This window comes from Eumetopias jubatus, unplaced genomic scaffold (genome assembly GCF_037043125.1).
Source record: "Eumetopias jubatus isolate StellerSeaLion01/CBP00866 unplaced genomic scaffold, mEumJub1_p1.0 scaffold_4, whole genome shotgun sequence".
NCBI classification, from domain to species: domain Eukaryota; kingdom Metazoa; phylum Chordata; class Mammalia; order Carnivora; family Otariidae; genus Eumetopias; species Eumetopias jubatus.
The window spans coordinates 16,494,800-16,514,967 of record NW_028274810.1 but is presented as its reverse complement, the minus strand read 5'-3'; the positions used below and the strand labels follow the sequence as shown (position 1 = coordinate 16,514,967).

The 20,168-nt window shown below is 42.5% G+C and overlaps 1 protein-coding gene across 3 annotated transcripts in view; it reads right to left on the bottom strand.

Moving 5' to 3' along the window:
* Positions 1-19,625, bottom strand: part of VAV3 (vav guanine nucleotide exchange factor 3) — a 356,611-nt gene extending 336,986 nt beyond the window's left edge. For all 3 annotated transcript variants that reach the window (XM_088022339.1, XM_088022340.1, XM_028101955.2), the window contains exon 1: positions 19,127-19,625. In XM_088022339.1, coding sequence (XP_087878465.1) covers positions 19,127-19,330 — 204 coding nt within the window. In that variant the 5' untranslated portion in view covers positions 19,331-19,625. The remainder of the gene's footprint in view (positions 1-19,126) is intronic.
* Positions 19,626-20,168: the final 543 nt, after the last annotated feature.

The window sequence follows — 20,168 nt, the reverse complement described above, 5'->3', positions numbered from 1 at the left end:
GGATCGTTCAAGTAATGTTATTATAGGTCTGGGATGAAGAGTGTTGGCAAAGATGAAAGACTACTTGATGCTAAACTATGCTTGCTACAAATATTTGCCCTCTTCTCTTCAAACTTGCCCTCATTAATATGGAAGATTATACAGGAAAAAATTAGGCAAGATCTAAAAAAAAAAAGTAGGCAAGATCTAAATTACAAAACATTTAGGTTTTTAAAAAGTTTGGAAAACACTTCGATATTTAAGTTCACAGAGTAATTTGAAATCACAAAGGCTTTTAACAAATTATACCTAAAATTCTTCTTTCTTGTATTTATTGCTATTAAGTTATTATATACCTATTGCTAATAAGTTATTATAATTATTTATACATTCCCAAAGATTTATTGAGCACTATGTGCTGGTCCCCAGGAATTCAGCAGTGAATAAACGTAAGTGGGCTCTGCCATCATGAGGCTTAGGTGTAGCAGGAACATCAATTCCTAAAACAAATATTTCTAAGGATGAGGAGTTGTATAAATGGAGAATTTAAAAACCAAGAAACACACAATGGCAAGCTCCAAGTCTAGAGGAAAAAGATAGGGTGACAAATTCTGGGAATGGAAAAATATCCAACATGACTGCAGGAGAATGAGCAAGAGAAAAGGGAGTTGAAGCTGCAGAGGACAAGGTCAGATCTCAAAAGGCCTTCTTTACCCTCAGAGATGAGGAAGCCTTCTAAGTTATAAAAGGGTTCACATGATGGGGGTGGGTAGGTGTATGTTAAGATTGTTGAAGATGCAGTTGGGAGAATACATTGGCATAAAGTAGAATATACACAATTCAGAGGCACTGGGCCAAAGCACAGATGGCTTTAAGAAAGACAGTGAAGGCTGAGCAGTAAATACTTTGCACCAACTAAGTACTTGACACATATTGTGAGGTGGCTACTTGTATCCCATCTTACAGATGAAAAAACAAATCTAGTGAATTTGCTCAAAGTCACCCAGTAAACAAGAATTGAACCTAAATGATACCAAAACTTTAGAAATTTGCTCTTACGTCAATTAGAAATACTTTTCTGCAAACCATCAGGCAGCATATTAATAAGAGCTGCAAAATGTTTATAACCTTTGACCTAGAAGATTCACTTTGGAAAATAAAGTTGAAAGCAATAATCCAAAGTTGGGGAATAATATGTACAAGGACACTTATAGTCATGCTATCTATAAAGGAATTGGAAGTAATCCAAGTGACTGAACAGTGAGCATATCAAGTGGACTATATTATTTTCCCAGCTGCATACTATTCCATTATCACTTCCTACATGATCCTGAGAAAATTACTGAGTCTTTCCTAAAATTCTTCAACTATAATAATTATGGCCCCTTGGTGAATCTCTCAAATCTCTAGGGAAACAAGCATTACTAATACTAACCATAATCGTATTTAGTAGAAGGACTGTTATTGCCACTTGCTGATTAAAAGTTTACAATGTGCAAAGCTGAGAGGCTGGAACTTGTCATACATTATCTCATCTAATCCTCATGATGAGCTACAGTATAGACAGTGTTATTCTCAGGACGCCACTGAGGGACCAGAGAGAGAAATGAAAGAGCCTACCCTAGATCATACAGCTTATTATTAGTAGCACATCCAGAATTTTAACTGTTAAGCCCATGTTCTTGTCAGTATACAATGCCAATCCCTGGTGTTCAAGGAAAAATGAAGGTTCAGAGAAACTAAGCCAACAGAGGCTCAGAGATCACGAAGCTAATTAGTGATAGAACCAGATTTTGAATGTCAGTCTCCCAATTACTGGTAGATTGTTTTCTCTTTTGTTCTATCACAGTTGTCAAATATGAAATCACCAATAGGTGGATAAAACTATATAAGTTAAATCACTTTTAAAGTCATAATATTCTTGGGTGCCTGGGTGGCTCAGATGGTTAAGCGTCTGCCTTCGGCTCAGGTCATGATCCCAGCGTCCTGGGATCGAGTCCCGCATCGGGCTCCCTGCTTCTTGGGAGCCTGCTTCTCCCTCTGCTTCTCTCTCTCTCTCTCTCCCTCTCTCTCTCTCTCCTCCTCTGTCTCTCATGAATAAATAAATAAAATCTTTAAAAAAAAAATAAAATAAAATAAAGTCATAATATTCTTTTCTATTAGCCAAAAGAAAACATTGGCAGAAAGAATACAAAAGAGAAAACTTGCTAAAGATCAACAGGATGTTATTCCAAAAGGACTATGGGAAAAGCCCTATATCATGGAAAGATTAGATGAGTTGGGAGAAGGAAAGTGTCCCAAATTATCACTAAGTGCCTACCATGCCCCCCAGGGCTATGCTAGACATTTTGCCTCTCTGAGCTCACTTGCTCTCCGCAACACTGTGCAGGAAGAATTATCCCTATTTCACAAGCGAGGAAACTAAGATGCTGAGAGATTAAGGGATTTGCCCACAGGTGCTCATCTAGTGGGATGGGATTTGAACTCAGGCTGGTCTGGTGCTAAAGTCCACGTTCTTTCAATATACCATGCTGCCTGCTGTTAAAGAAAACTGGGAGAGTATGAATTGTTTTTGCATCCTGTGATTAAGGTGAGGGACATAAAATCTGGCATTCTCATTCAACCAATATTAAAGTTGGTGGTAGGAATTAATTCAAGAGTCATTCATTCATAGGAGCTCTCCATCTATGCCAGGTACTAAGGTTAAAAACAAAGCTGAAGGGCGCCTGGGTGGCTCAGTCGTTAAGCGTCTGCCTTCGGCTCAGGTCATGATCCCCGGGTCCTGGGATCAAGTCCCACATCGGGCTCCCTGCTCTACGGGAAGCCTGCTTCTCCAGCTCCCACTCCCCCTGCTTGTGTTCCTGCTCTACGTCTCTCTCTGTCAAATAAATAAATAAAATATTAAAAAAAAAACAAAGCTAAAGAACAAACGGTCCACAATTTTATGGAACTCATGATTTTTGGAGAAATAACATAGGTTTTGGTGTTCCCATAAATATTCATATTCTTGGTAATTTGAAACACTTATCTGGCTTAAAACAGCAAAACCTCAGCTATCTTAGGAACCAAGTAATTCTGGGTGGCTAAGTTTCTAGATGGTGGAGGTTTACTCCTTTAAGCAACAGATCTCTCATTTCACAGATGTTTTTATAATTGACCCTTGAACAACACAGGTTTGAACTACATGGGTCCGTTTGTATGCAGATTTTTTACAGGACTTTATTTTCCTTATGATTTTCTTAACATTTTTTTCCTCTAGCTTACTTTAAGAATACAGTATAATGCATAAAATATGTTAATCAACTATTAGTAGGGCTTCTGATTAACAGCAGGCTATTAGCGGTTAAGGGTTAAGTTTTTGGGACGTCACAAGTTATACACAGATTTTCAACTGGACAGGGGGTCAGTAGCCCTAAGCCCCATGTTGTTCAAGAGTCAACTGTAATCATTTTTCAATGCTGTGTCAATTTTTCCAGGACTTTGAGCTCCAAAATCTGACACTTTGTAAATCTATTCCCACAGATTTCCCTATACTACTGTATCCAAGGGATGGATGGATAGAAGGAGGTAGAGAGGAAAGGAGAGAGAGCTGAAGGCAAGAGAGTAAGGCCTTTATAATAAGTACTTCACAGGAGAAATTCTGAACTCAATTATTTTCCAATCTTCCCAAATATTTTGTTGTTTTTGTTTTTAAGGATTAATATGATTTAAACTTCTCTTAAGGACCTGGGTCTTAAGTATTCTGTCATAAGAAAAGTAATGCACTGTTACTCAGGAAATCAAGTAACCTTGGGCAAATCATTGCATAATCAGAGGGCTCAGACTGCCCATTTTTAAAACCAAGGAGCTGAGCTAAAATTACCTCTAAGGTAATTTTCCAGCTCCAGAACTGTATAACTCTTTGAACAATACAATCAGTTGCTATATTTCCCCGTAGAAGGCTCTAGGGCTCCTTCCCTAGAGCCCAGTGCAGTATGTTGATCAGTTTGGCAGCATTTCTCTATAGTCCAAGATTAATATGGTTTTTGAGCTTTTGAGTCCATGGTTTATAGGGTTTGTTTGTTTTTTAACTACTGTCAATTTAACTTTAAGCTGTCCCTCTTTCTCATTTTAACTTGCAACCTGTAATCTCCCTGGATTTAAAAAACAGGCCTAAGGAAAATAAATGGCACTCAATAAATGAGTACCTACTAAGTGCCAAATATGGAAGGTGCATTACTGCAGTTAATTTCATCCCTACAACATTGCCAGTACATATTTTATAAATGTGGAAACCTAAGATCAGAGTGCCCAAGGTGCCCAAGATTATAAGTGGCATAGCTAGGAGCCAAAGCCAGGTTGATGTATTCAAGGCCCAGGTGCTTTCAACTACACAATGTTGCCTCATGAGTTTATGAGAATAGTGTGTAAATGAAATGTCCTTAGGTTTTAAGTCAGAATCTAGGAACTAATGGTTAGTGTAAATGAAGTTTAGCTTATTGCATTTACACAGAAGAAATCTATTTTATCTCTTCTTTAGAGATGAGGGTATTATTTTATTATTAAATGCATTTCTTCATTTAGCTTATTTTATGTAAAACATGGCAAGGTGACTGCCAAATGGGCAAGCTTGCCAAATAGCTTAGGGCTAGCTAGGTAGGTGAAATTAATTTATATGCATCACTGAAACTGGTGAACCACTTATTAAACATGGAAGGGAAAAAATTAGATCCTTTACCAAATTTCTCATTACTCTTCACTAAGGTCACTAAATGGAACTGTATATTAAGATTTGAGAATTCAATAAGGATTTAACTATCAGAGCCACCACATAAATACTCCCACGAGTCCAGCTTTTATCATTTTATTTATTTACAGGAATGAAACTGATGTTAACAGCAATTATGACACATTCTCTCCTTAATGGGGTCTCTGGAAGCACCCAGATCTTCCATGCTAGTGTTCATTCTGAAGGCCAGAGATTTCCTGCTTCCTCCTCACTGAGGATAAATTGCTATATTCTACTGAACCCCCAAGTACAGTTTATGGGAAAACACAAGGTTCTATTTCCAAGTACTCTGTCATCATAATCTCAACTCAAGCATTTCTTGTGTGGCTGACTATGGCCTAAGCTTACTAACTTTCTTTAGCCAACAAATGCTTTTCCCTATTTGAAGGTCAAATGCCAAGGAATTTAATAATTTTCTGCCAAATCTACATTTTGGAGTATCACTCTGACAGAATTATCCTTGCTCTGTCAGGCACAGCATACATAATTAAGGAAAAGTTGTCTTAACTGAATGACAACATTACCTGCCCCCCCCAAAAAAGCTTGCAAAAACAGATGCTGTAAGCTGGCTGCAAAAGGAGACGGGCAACCTGAAAAAGGTGACTTGAGTTTCTGGTTCATCGGTGGATGTTCACTCAAGCACATCACTGGCCTCTGGAGACCACAAAAACCAAAAAGAGTACCTCTAGTGTATAGTGTTCAATTTCCCCAGAATCAAAGTTTTCATAACCCCTGGTCCTCTCTGGGCTTCTAATTAAACATTCTCTTCAAGACCCAAAACTCTCCCCCAAGAAGGCAGCAAAAATGTGTGCATAAATGTAACTTGGAAAGTTTGGGACAGCTGCTACTCCTAGTAACAGTTAACAGTGGTCACCAGTGGGGGGTGGATCGGACAGACAGAGGACAAGACTCAGGAGGACCAGGTGGTAACAATAAAAACCAAGTGAACCTGCAGGGACTGAGGGAAAGTTGGGGACTCAGTGTATGAGATTTAGAGAGCTAGAGTCTGACTAGGGGAATAAGCCAAGAGGGTGACAAGAGGCGCAGCTGAGAGGCCATGAGCACCGTGGCCAACTGCAGTGAAGCTGGGCAGCACACACAGGCTGGTGAGCGAGCTTCTCCAATAGCCCTCTTCGGCTTGGAAGCAAGAGCAGGAAAGCCTGTGAGGAGGGCACGGCAGGGCAGGGGTGACCGGCCCATCTGATGTCACAGAAGGTGAAGGGAACTGGGGATGAATGTGGAAAGTCTGAGCACACATTCGAGCAGGACTCGGGAGTATGCAGCCAAGAAAGAATGCACCAAGGAAGGAAGAGGTATCAGTCAACAAAGAGCACAGGGAGGATAATGAACGGCTAGGGAGGTGTGAGGGAGTGAGCTGGCATGTCAGGAGATTAGAGGCAGAAAGAGAGGCAGCTTTGGACACTTCTGTAGATGCCCATTATGTAGTCTGAATCTCTCTATATGGTCTCTGCTCCCTCAGCATTTAAGATATTCAAGAGACTAGGCCATCATCTGATATTGCAGGCTATGCACCGAAGTCCTAGAACTTAACATCTTCATGCCAAATGCAAATGGTGTGGTCATATTCCAGTCTTAACGTTATGGAGGATATTTCATCACTGCTCAGAATAACTGTCCTGCTGAGGACATCACTGAGATCTGAGTGTCTTTGCACATTCTTCATCTCACACACACTCTCCCCACCCAGTTTCTTTCTCAAGCCTTCTTCCTCTCCTGTAACCGCTCATGTCTCTGTCGTCTTCCTGGTCTCATCTCGCTCACCCAGCTGCGTGCACTTTTGCACCTGCCTTGTAGCATCCAATGACTTACTTCCTTTCTGCATTCTTGCAAAAAGCTGACTGAGGTCAAATCTGCTTTCTCCCGGCCCCACAAAAGCAGAAAGTTCCTATAATTTATCTTGAGGACTCCAGTACCCTGCACATAGGAGATTCTAGACAAATGTCTATGGGAAGGACAAATACCTTGAGCCAGGCACACACATTCACACATCATACCCTGCACATGAGCAAAATTATCAATGCATCCAGAAATGCATTACCCCCTACCAAACATCTGCCATGCTCGTTCACTCTAATTACAGTCTCCCTTCCCCCCTACCTTGGTTTTATAAAGGCATGCCTGAAGTAAAATCCATGCTGTGTAGACTAAAAGCCACACTGGACCAAGGACTGAGTTTTACTTACCTTTAGAATCCTCAGTATCCACTACAAAACCTAATATTTAGTAGACAAATTGATGGCTTAATCAATGAACTCATATGCACAAATTCCCACAAAAACAGAACCAAACAGAAAGCAGAAGAGCTAGGAAATTACCAAAACACAATAATCCATGAACTAGATCATCAGACTCTCAAAAAGGTGAAAACTCGTTTCATGAGTTTAGACACTTCTAGCTGAAATAAACTTCAGTGCAAGGTAATACAATGTCACTTTGCACTTGCAGGGCAGGCCTCGTTTCCCGAACACGTTCCCAGGCATTTCCTCACGCGATTCACCATCTAAGCACTCAGCTTGGTAGCAGGAATGATAAACTTCACAGCATTTGGAATTAGGACAATTGGACTCAAGTCCTGCCTTCACTACTTCCTGTCTGTGTGACCTTGAGCAAAGTCCTTCAGCCAGTGCACACCTCCATTTCCTTCTCTGTGGAGCAGTGATAAGATCTTGTTCTTCCTGGCTCCTAGACTCATGAGGATCAAGGATGTGGGAGAGGAGGAAGGAAATAAAATCTTGCTGAGTACCTACTATGCCCCAAGCGTTTTACAAAAATTATTTAATTTTCACCACAATCCTGCAAAGTAGGTTTTACAATTTCTTGCCTATGAGGAAATGGAGACTCAACAAGTAAAATAATTTTCTCAAAGTCATCAAGTTCCGTGCCAGAGCTGGGATTCAAACATCTCTGTCTTGTCCCAAAGCTCTCTTCATGAAACCATAATGCCTTCTTAATGAGCTCTAAATATGCATAAAAAATTTTAGCTGCTATCCAGCATATTATTGATATGTCAGTATTTGCTGTAAGTGTGGAAGGCAGAGACAAAAAGAAGCAGCTATTTGATAACGCCACATGTCAGAGACAGAGCTGCACCTCACAGGTCCCCTGACTCCTGGCCTGAAGCCTTTTCATTAAACCGTTTTGCCCCATGCTCCCAGGAAAAGGCTGCTGACATTAGTGGGCACAGAGGCAAGATGCTTGTTTATTTAAGCCAGCTGTTACTGATCTATTTTAAGACAAGTACTTTGAAAATCATGGAAGGTGAGTATCAAGTGTTTCATTGACTATTCCATATTAATTGACCTTTTAGAGAACTCCCATGTGAGCAGCATATCCTGCTGGCTTCCTGTTAAGCAAGCAATTCAAAGGCTGACTACAATTCTTGCAACAGATATTTTGAAAGCACATTCAGATAGCGGCACAAAATTCTAAAATAATTTTCCATGAAAATCAAAAGTATCTACTTCTTTGCTGTTCATGGTTCTGTCCACTAAATGCTTAAGATTGGGGAAGGGCAAAATGCAAACTTGTGACTGGCCTTCACACAATGCAGGATCTATGTTAATGGGGCAGGGGGTATAATATTCTAAGTAACATTCCAAATAATAGGTGTCCGTGCATTTACAAGAAGAATGGCTATAATACAGACAGGGAAAAAAAAAAAAAAAAAGACAACCATTTGAAAGCCTGCTATTTACAACAATGATGTTCCCGCTACTCAAAGAAATGTAGGCACTCCTGACCCCACTCGGGAATAGAGCATAAAAACCATGCACTCAGGACCAGGTGTGACCAGGCACGGTATTAAAAGGCCAAAAAGGACAGCTACTCTTATTTTCCTGCTCTCTCATTAACTTTCCTCAGTTTTTCTACCTGATTTTATTTCCTTTCCCCATCATAAATCTGTCAGAGGTCTATCTCCCATTTTACAACTGCATAAGATAAATGTGTATAAAATAATCCAGTTGATACATTCAATACCCTGAAACCAAAATTATTACTCAGTAACTAGTATGGAGGATTAGTGAGAACCACAAAACCAACCCGAGAACATTCCTCTAAAGCAAAGGCTATAAGAGAACAAATACAGTGGGGGAAAAAAAAAATCACCACCATTCACGTTCAGATGTGCCAAAAGCCTTGCTGAAGAAACTCTGTTTGCTTTAAACATTCTAATTCTAATCTTGGCTCCACCCTGAACTACTTGTCAGTACAAATCCTAGACTCTTCTTAGCCTTGGAGAGTAGCTGTCACATGAGGATAACTAACAGTGACTGTTTCATGGTAGTGTGACAAGGAGAATTCATGGAAAGTGTGAACACTCTACCTTGTAGGTTTCTGCAGAAGTAGTAGTAATCATCATAGTAAAAATCATTAACACTTGAGTATTTGTTACGTGCCAATCACAGAGCTAATTCATTCCTTCAGTCCTCACAACCACCCTAAGGGGTAGGTCCTTTTATTATGCCTATTTTAGATATGAGGAAGAACAACAAACGGTTCTAGACACTTTCTGATAGTCACTCAGGTGGTTAAGTGGTAAAGTAATACTATCTATTATTCGTAATGCCACCCAATCAACAGATGTTTTTGATTTTTAATGACATAGTGCCAAGTACATCTTATTAAAATTTATAGAGATGTTTGAAAAGGTAAACAGTCATCATTTCCCATCCATCCATGAATTTAGTTTATGCCTATTTATGTGTATTATGTATGAGTCTTGGTGTCAATTTCTAGAGATGTATATAAATGAACAAGCCTATGGCAGCCTCAAGCAGGTCACAGCCTAGAAGGGACACAAAGTATTGCAAAAACGGTGCAAAGAATGTCGTGCTCTATGTACACTATACAGTGTGGCACAAGGCAGTAAGTGATCAGCCAGGGTGACTTTATTAACATATAACGTATTGTTTCAGGGGTACAGGTCTGATTCATCAGTCTTAACACAATTTACAGCACTCGTCATGGACATACCCTCCCCAATATCCATCCCCCAGCCACCCCATCCCTCTCACCCCCTCTACTCCAGCAACCTTCAGTTTGTTTCCTGAGATTAAGAGTCTCTTATGGTTTGTCTCCCTCTCTGGTTTCACCTTATTTCATTTTTTCCTCTCTTCCCCTGTGATCCTTGGCCTTGTTTCTTAAATTCTACATATCAGTGAGATCATATGATAACCGTCTTTCCCTGATTGACTTATTTTGCTTAGCATAAAACCCTCTAGTTCCATCCACATCATTGCAAATGACAAGATTTCTTTTTTTATGGCTGTGTAATATTCCATTGTGTGTGTGTACACACACACACACATACATACGCATACATCTTCCTTATCCATTCATCTGTCGATGGACATCTAGGCTCTTTCCATAGTTTCAGCCAGGGTGACTCTTTAACTGACTCTTCAATCACACAGATAAAGGCATTTCAAGCAGAGAAGTGGGCACATGCAATAACATAGGACATTTAACAACACAGTTCATTTGAGAAGCCACAAAAAGTTCAGGAATACAGAGTGAAAGAAAACTTTGAGAGGTGAAGCAGACACCTCTAGCCAACTAGACAACAGGTCCTTGTATGCTAACTAAGGAATCTGGATTTTATCCCACTGTCCATAAGGAACCACTGAACAGTTATAAGGCGGTTGACTGGCCACCTGCTCCAGTTCAGGTAACCCTTAGGAATCCTCACTCTCCATCACACCCAATGTTCAAGCAAGCCTTTGTGGCTCTACCTTGAAAATATATCCTAAATCCAATGAGGGAACTACCAGCATTTGTGTGTGCATTCAAATGGTAAGATCCAGAAGAAAACAGATGATGCAGCAAAGCATGGGGACAGAGTGACAAAGGGACTGGCTTTCACTAGGAGCACTGATAATCCGCCCATAGAACAGGAGAGAAAGCATCGTCTATGGGCACAGATGCAAGAAGGTAAGAATTTGAGGAAGCTCTCCTGATTGTGTTTTCTCAGAACAGGAAGCAAGGTCAACCAGATGAGAGGAAAGAATGGAGACAAAGGTGAATGAGATTTAACAAGAAAAGGTACCAGGGAGGTGGGAGGATGGGCAAAATGGGTGAAGGGCAGTGGGAGATACGGGCTGGCACTTATGGAATAAGTCACGGGGATGAGATGAAAGGTACAGCATAGGGAATATAATCAATGGTACTGTAATAATGTTGTATAGTGACAGATGGCAGCTATACTCGTGAGCACAGCATAATGTATAGACTTGTCCAATTACTAGGTTATACACCTGAAACTAATGCAACATTGTGTGTCAACTGCAACTTAAGAAAAGATACAAGTAGTCATCTGGGAGATTCGGAAAGTAAATGGGCAATTCTCAAAACTTTTGGTCTCAGGATCTTGTTATACTCTTAAAATAATTATTGAGAAAAAATAATTACCGAGAACCCCCAGCAGCTTATGTTTATGGGGGTTAGATCTATCAACATTTAACATACTAGTAGTCTCAACTGAGAAATCTTTAAAATATCTACAAGCACATAATCCATGGTCCCTCACAGCAATGACATCAGCAGGATCATGCAGCCTTTGGAAAATTCCACTATACACTTGTGAGAAAATTAAAGAAAAGGCAAATAATGTCTTAATTATTATAAAAAAGATTTTTGGCCTTATGGAACTCCTAAAGGTATCTATCTCTGGACCTCTGCCAGGAGTCCCCAGACCATACTTTGAGAACATCTGGTCTAGAGAAATGGAATCAGATGGCTGGGTAGCCTAGAGTGCCCCACTGAGGTTAGGGATCATGAATTTAAAGTGAGAATAGTCTGCATGTTCTAGGTTTTCCTCCATCAGACCCAGCAGCCAAGCTGCAGGCAGGAGTAAGTGGAGAGTTGGATTTAACCAGGGTTGCACTTTATTCAAATGAGTTTCACAAACCCAGAGAAGCCGAATTACCATGACTGCAGTATTTAAGCTAAGGAGGAAGGAAATGAAGACACGAAGGCAGTGAAGAGGTGGCAGGACCAAGAGTTCAAAAGATTGTTGGAGTTCAGGTATTAGCATGAGCCAGAAAGAAAAGAAGAGTAAGCAAATAGGATGCTTGACACTGAGAATATGGAAGGTAACTAATAATAGCTTCAAACTCCACAGCTAAAACTGAAGGTGCTCCCTTTCCCTCTGAAATCTGCACCTCCTCTGTATTGCTTCCCCTTCCAAGTGCCCCCATCACCCAAGCCTGAAACACAGACTCGTTCTAGACACTGCTGGCGCTCACTGCATTGAAGAAGCCCCAAAGCCTTGTCCGTTCCAACTCTCCATCACATCCATCTTTTTGTCCTTCTCCATCCTTCCTGCCCCACCCCTTTCTCTGGCATGGCATTCACTGGCTGCCTCCTCCCCTCACTGAACTTCAGCAGCAGCTTTGCTCATGCCCAGCTCTGCCCCATCAAGCTCATCCTTCCCTCTGCTTTGGCCGGGGGGGCGGGGCTTTCCATAATGAAGTCTGATCGTGCGATTTTCACCACTCCATCCATGAAATGATGGCACCAGTAGAGGTGGAAGTGCCAAACAGGCAGATATAGGCTATCGGTATGAATTTGGGATCCATCGAGGTATGAAAAGCAGGTAACGTTACAGTGACATGAGAAGACACAGGAAAGAGAATATGAGCAAAGACAGTGAAGGAGGCAATTCAAATTTCTATGGAGTGTTTAAAGAGAAACCAGCAAAGGCAAGAGGAGGGGATAGTAAAAGCAATGAGAGAATGAGGAATGTGTAGTGTAGTAGGAATCAAGGGAGAATTTCAGAAGGAACAGAAAAGACCATGTCAAATGCCATAGTTTAAGAGAAATAATTTTGAAAAGGGTCTATTGTATTTGAAAGTTAGGAAATTGGTATCCATACTGAATCAAACCTGTCTGCATTACAAACATGATATAATTTTCCCCCATCAACCACACACACACACACACACACACACACACACACACACTTTCCCATTTCCCTCACCCTGGCAGCCATGGGATTGCACCTCACCAATAATGTCTCCACACTTTATCCTTTATCCCAGGCTCTGGTTCCTGGAGAGTCCAGGTTAAGCCATCAAGTATGCCTACAGAACAAGTGCTTAAGATGCCTTAATAGGACTTAACTCCTTTACATGAAAAGATCTCGATTAGTATGAAGTTTAACATTATGCTGACAGATTATCCAAGAGAATAATCTCACAAATGGCTAAGAGGTTACGGACTTCTGAGAAGACTGAATAGTGACATTATTTTGAACTGATTGACTAAAACTAACTGTGCACACCACTCTTTTTGGACAATGACTGCCTTTTCACCTCCCTGCAGTATAACCCAGTCATTTTCACACACCACCACCTTATCTGGGGGCAGGGAGTGCAGACATGTTTTGGAACACCCACCTTAAGGCTAAAACTAATATAATCATAGCTTTTAAAACAATGTACAGTTATGTATAACAAAAATAAAGTTCTCTTTTTTTTTAACCTTTTTTTGACAAAGTAGTAACAGCATCAAAGCCCAACTTCGTGTCAGTAGCTTGGAAGGAAATCCTGGGGATAATAGTGATGTATTTTTTTTTAAAGATTTTATTTATTTATTTGACAGACAGAAACATAGCAAGAGAGGGAACACAAGCAGGGGGAGTGAGAGAGGGAGAAGCAGGCTTCCCACCGAGCAGGGAGCCCCATGCGGGGCTTGATCCCAGGACCCTGGGATCATGACCCGAGCCAAAGACAGACGCCTAATGACTGAGCCACCCAGGCACCCCAATAGTGATATACTCCTTTAGAAATGCTGCATCACCAACACTTGCTGCTCAGAGTCAAAAACGTGGAAATCAATGACTGAGAGGAAACGACATCAGAAGAGGGGCATCTGAGGGAAAAGTTTTAGGAACACATTAAATTTATTTTGTATTTTCTTATACACATACTTATTTTTTCCACACATACATATACAAGACTGCCATATAAAATTTGTCTAAAACTAAAAGAGCTCTTTTAATAAGTATAAAATTAAAATCCTATTGGATAAGAAAAGAACCCTCTAGATCTCTGGGAGTATTGTTCCTGTGGTGGTGGCTACTGGAAAAGAAAAGAGAGGGGTCATACTTATATAGCTCTCGGTATTGATCCTCTCCTCCTACCTGCTCTTCTCCAATGGGGTTTTCGCCCATCACACACCAAATCTGTTTCTGTCAAATCGCCCAGAAATTTCATTTTTGACAGGCCATCCTCCCTCCTTGTCTTACTTGATCGGCAGCATCTGACATGTCTCCTCACTGTATCTCTCAGGAACACTTTATTTACTTGGTCTCCTGAAGTCACACTCCGCTGATTTCCCTCCTGCTTCATGGCTATTTCCTCTCAACTCCTTTATAAGTTCTCATCCTTCTACCCTTGGCACGTGGGCAGGCCCAATGGTTCACTCCTTTGACCTTTTCTTTCTACACTACTCCCTACGTGATATCATCCTGTCTCATGATTTTAAACATCACCTATACCCTGAGGACTCCAAAATTCACATCTATATCCCCAACTTCACCACTGCCTGCTCAGCATCTCCACCTAAATGCCTACAGGGCATTTCAAACATGACTGGCTCCGGATCTCCCTGCTCCCTTCAGACATCCGCTGAAAGCTATCCTTGCTCCAGTTTTCCTCATCTCAGTAAGGGCAACTCCGTCTTTCCAATTTCTCAGGCCAAAATTCTGGAGTCATTCTTGGCTCCTCTCTTCCCATACACCTAATCAGGCTCCATCAATAAACTCCTGCTGACTCTCCCTTCAAAACATATGCAGAGATGAACTATTTCTCACCATCTGCCCTGCTATCGCTCCGGCCAGAGCTGCCATCATCTCTTGCTGGGGTGACTGTATTAGCCTGTTTCCATTCTTGCTGTTCTACAGCTTACTCTCGGCACACAGCCAGACTGATCCTGTTGAAAAGGTAAGTCAGGTCAGGGGACTTCCCATTTCACTCAGAGTAGAAAGTCCAAGTCCTTACAAGGACACATTAGTCTTAAAAATCTGGCTCCCATTTTCTCTCTGACCTCATCATGACCACTCTTGCCCACACTCACTCTCCTCCAGCCACAAAGGCTTTGCTATTCCTCCAGGATACCCATCATTTAATTGACCTCAGGACCTTTGTACTTGGTACTCGCTCTGCCAGCAATAATCTTTCAAACATCCATATTCCTGCATTCCCTTACTCTCTTCAGGTCCCTGCTCAATTGCCACCTCCTCAGAGAAGCCCTTCTTGACTACCTTCTATGAAATCGAATCACATTTTGCTCTAGTCCCTTACTGGGTTGAAATCTCTTCATAGGACATATACATACAGTCATTTCTTTATTGTCCATCTCCCCCACTAAAATATAAATTCTTTTAGGACAGGAATTTTGTTGCCTTTGTTTATTGCTCCAAGCCAGTATCTACAACAGTGCCTGGCACATAGAGCCAGATATTTGTTGAAAGAACCCTGAAAGCCTGAATTCACTTTAAGACAATTCAAAGTTTACCTATACCATACACAGTGGTCAGTAAATTCATAAGGTGTATTACTCTCATCCTAGGACATAAAGAAAAATTTTCCATTTCCAAATAGTAAGATTAAGATAATCTCATTGATAGATCTACGGTTGGTTATAGGCATTCACGGAGACCTTCTTAACCACTAAAAATGACATCAAGGCTACAACCCATGCCCTTCCACAAAGCACCCCCGATACAACTACCACAGATAGGCTCTTCTCTCCCAGAACTATTTATGTTTTTTATCCTAGCTAGAACACCCTTTTGGATGAAAAATAAATCCAGATGCCAAATTTCTTGAACTTTCATGACTCATCTAGATTTATTCTTTATAAAAGGAACATGTTAAATGGGTGACTACTGATCAATGTTTACCTCTTTAATTCATTTTAAACAAATTCTAAATCAGGGTTTTAAAAGAAGTACTTCTTTTAAATCTTTTAAAGATTTGAGAGCAAGCATGGGGGGCAGTTAGAGGTGTGGAGAGACAGAGAAGCAGAATCCCAGATCAGGGAGCCCCAACATGGGGCTCAATTCCAGGATGCTGGAATCATGACCTGAGCCAAAGGCAGACAGAAGCTTAACTGACTGAGCCACCCAGGTGCCCCATAAAAAAGTACTTACTTCTGAACTGAAGATAATCCTCCTTTTACCAACATAGCAAGACTAAAAAGAGGCCGATATCCACAGCCAGGAAGAACAATATGAGACTGGAATCCCATTTATAATTCTCTTTTGAAAGATAATTAACTTAAAACCTCAAGATTTAAACCTATAATTGAGCAATTATTTGCAGTGTTGTTTTTTTTTTAATGCAAACAAGGTGGAAGGTGAACAGTAAGAAAATGGAGACATCACACTCATTGGAGATAAACACTCTTATTAAAAGAGGCTAGTCATTTTATAGCCTCTTACAGAATAAAAACAGCCAATAAACAAAACACCAACAAACTAAAATTTCCTTTGTCAATTTCTGTTCATCACAGTCTCAAATGCCAAAACTCTGAAGTGAAAACTTCTAGTTATTTCCTGGCCAAGAAGATCATGTGCTATAAGGAAATTCAAATTAATATCTTCCATAGAACCTAGATCAGCTGGACAGAATGACTCTTAGATACTAGAAACAGCAAAAGCGACAAGTAGTAGCAATGACATCTCGAAATTCAGAAGAATAAAGTCTGCTGGGATGCATGTCAGGATTTCACTAGGTTATTCACTATACAATATGAATATCGCTGATGGGGTAGGAGTCTTATAACCAGAAGCAGGTAGAAAGATGGGAGTAGTTAGATGCAGAAACAGAGATGTCAATCCAAAGGGATTTACAGACCTTGTGATGGTTTTAAAATTTTGACTGCAACCTATTACTCTTAATGTGACAGCAGGAAAAAAAAAATGTTTTAAGTAATTTTACTAATAGTGAACACCTATTAAGTGCTGGGCACTGTAGGCATGTTAAATGGGTCACCTTAATGAAATCATTAATAAGTGTCATTTAAGGATTTAGTGACAATCTGTATAACACAAACTCATCTGTCTAGCACTCAGCTGTTCAGCAACCTTCTCTCTCTGCAATGTGGTCAAGAACCAAGAAAGAAGCAAAGACAGCCATAATCAGATTCAGGTACTAGCCTTCAGGGGTTCACTTTTGCGAGAAGCCCTCACTCACAGGACCTTACAGAGAAAATTGCATTGAATTTGGAACCAGAAATCTCAGGACTGGACAGGCTTAAGATTCCAAAAGCAAAATAGCCTAAGGAAAGTCATTCAGCTGTTTATCTCCTTATAAGCCAGTGGCTTATCTGATAGCATATTGTAATAATCCCTTTAGGGCAAGGATCCTGATGTGTTCATTGCAGTACCGCCAGCATGGAATCGAGTTCTTAGAGCATCATATGTGCTCCATTTTCATTAATGATGCTCCTCAGTGATCAAAAAGACTACATTACATTGGCTATATTCAACAAAGAGCAAAAACACATTTGAAAAGATTCTCATCCACTGTTAACATTCAAAGAAAGGTTAGAAGATTAAAAGAGGAAGATCCTCAGCTGTCCAGAAAAATTGATCATTGAGAACTTATTGCACAACCCGAGGGTCCCAGGAAACTGAAGTTTCAGGAAGTGCACACAATACTCTATTCCCTGCTGGAGGGCCAAAGCATCCTGATCCACACTGCCTCCTGAGGCTATAAGCCAGGTGGAAAATGGTGATCTGTAAACTCACAACCAACTGCAGCTCCCTACAGAACTTTGCTCAGAACAGCAGCTTCCAGCTTAATGGAAATGTCTGTTAAACCCCTTAACGGGGGGCGCCTGGCTGGCTCAGTCAGTTAAGTGTCTGCCTTCAGCTCAGGTCATGATTCCAGAGTTCTGGGATCGAGTCCCACATCTTCTGGCTAACTGCTCACTGGGGAGTCTGCTTCTCCCTCTCCCTCTGCTTGTGCTCTGTTTCTCTGTCTCTCTCAAATAAATAAAATCTCAAAAAAAAAAAAAAACCAAAAAACCCTTAACAGGATATCCAGAATTGAAACTCTGAACGGGTCCACAGATACGGCACTCATCACCCACGATTATAGGAAAGTATGAAATAATTTACCTCACTTCTAAAATCATATAGTTCTCACCACTTACAAGCCTGTTCTGTCTGGGGGACTGCTGACCAGCTGACTGAAAGCGGATAGGCTAGGCAAGGAATGCACAATTTGGGGTGCAGAGGGACCCTGGTGAAAAACTGACGTGAAGAAGAGATGAATGTATGTGCTCTAACTTTAAATACATAATTATTCGATTTTATGAAGTCAGTTCCATTGTAAAAGGCTGCCAAGTAGTTGAGGCTCTATCATTCAGGATTAGTGATAAAATGTGTTTTGGAGAGGACCCCTCCTCCCTTTTAAGTTGAAAGTGGTTTTTTAATATTACAAAGAGAAAATAGATGTGCTGACTGGTGTTTAAGATCTTTCTGCGTGGAAACTTTCTGACAGGACCACGAAACTACTATTCCCTGAGCGGTGACTTCTGAGCTGACTCTAGGATGTACACAGCCTTCCAGAGTCGTTGGGTTTTTGTAACCCCTGGAAGAGGCACCTCCAGGCAAGGCTAGAGGAGCCAAGAGGGCACCACACCACCTGAGCAAGCCCTGAATGAAGGAAAGCACAATCTCTAGAGAAACTTGTTTCCTGTCGCTGCTGAAAGAGGTTGGACTCCCTCCTCCTCACACGGCCTAGCTCGGCAGCTGGCCACAAGCTCAAGGGGCTTTCGGGGACAACCGCTGCATGGTGCTCCCTTTTCCTCCCTTTGACCACTGTCATTCCTGTACAGATAACGGTACCCGAACGCCCTCCACTTCCTAGAGTCATCATTTATGTTATGGTTCCTCTTTCAAGAAAACATGGGGACAAAACGCAAAGCAAAAGAACAGACTAAAAGCAAATCACCCCATCATCTCCGTTTATCCCTCACCATTGTTATTGTAAAAGAGCTGGATCAGATTCCTTTTGTTGCCCTACACACACACAAACGCACAAAAGTAGGTGAAGGGCACCCTAAGACAGTTTTTTGTTTTTGTTTTTTCCCGCCTCACAGAAAGCCTTTACGAAGCCCTCATACCATCTCCGGACGCAGGACTTCCACATTCTGCTAAAGACCTAAACGACCTAAACCATTTCAAGCCAAGGTACGAAGAGCCGAAGCGGTCCCCAAAGCAGAAGGCTGGGAGGCAGGGCAAGCTGAGCGCACCTAGATGTTTGCATTTACACAAAGAAATTAGCCGGATGATTAATGGGAGATGCCGGCTGGAGGCGGAGGCGCCCGCGCCGGCTCCCTTACCTGGGACATCTGCGGCCTCAAGTTGATCTCCTTCAGGTTGATGGAGTGCGCCCGGAGATTGTTGAGTAGCTGGCAGAGCAGGACCCCATCGCGGAGGGTCTGCGCCAGGTCAAACACCTGCGCAGAGTCCCAGGTCACCCGGTGGTTGGCGGGCAGCACCTTGCAGTGGATGAGCCACTGCGCGCACTGCTTCCACGGCTCCATGCCCGACGGCTCCGGTGCGCGGCCCGGCCGGGAAAGGCGGCGAGGATGCGGCTGCAGCCGCCGCTGCCGTTCCTCCACGCCCCGCCGACGCCAGCCGCGGCCGGCCCCTGCCCTGCGGGGGAGCGGGGGAGCGGGCGACGCGGCCAGCGGGTCGGGGGCTCAGCCCGGGGCTCGGGTCCTGTTCCGGCCCGGCTCCTCCTCCGCCCGGTCGCAGCTGCAGCTGCAGCGAGTCCCGCGCGCTCTCCGTGCGCCCCGGCCGGCTCGGCGGCGGCGGCGCACAGGCTTCCGACTCGCGAGCCCGGCGCCCGGCGACTGAGCATGCCCAGCGCGCCGGCCGGTCTCGCTGCCGTCTGCGAGTCCCCAGAGGCGCGGTGGGAGAGCGCCGCCGCCCCGGCCTGGGGTCGGTGCCCGGGAGCCTAGCGCCCCCGCCCACCCCAAGCCCGCAGGTTTGCGGAGGGTCCACCCCCCCAACCCCACCACGGGCGTCTGGGAATTTTTCCCTCGGGACGGCTTCCCGCTTTGGGGAAAGTGGGGCTGAACGCTGTAATACAGAGGGGCTCCTACTGGGGACCCCCCCCCGATGGCGACTGCAATTTCTTAAAGGGTCCGAGGGGAGCGAAAGATTAATTGGGGCACCAGGACTTCCTGGAGAAATGAAAAAAGGGCCCAGAGCATCTTGAGAACGCCGTGCTGAAACTTTTAGAGATCGTCACCCCTCACCCCTTCCCGTTCTAGCCCCTAAATTCTCTTCCGGCAGATAATTCCTGTCTCCCAAGTTAGTTGCTGGTAAGGATGTTCTGGCACCTTAAAAGTGTGTTGTGGAGACGACTGCGGAAAC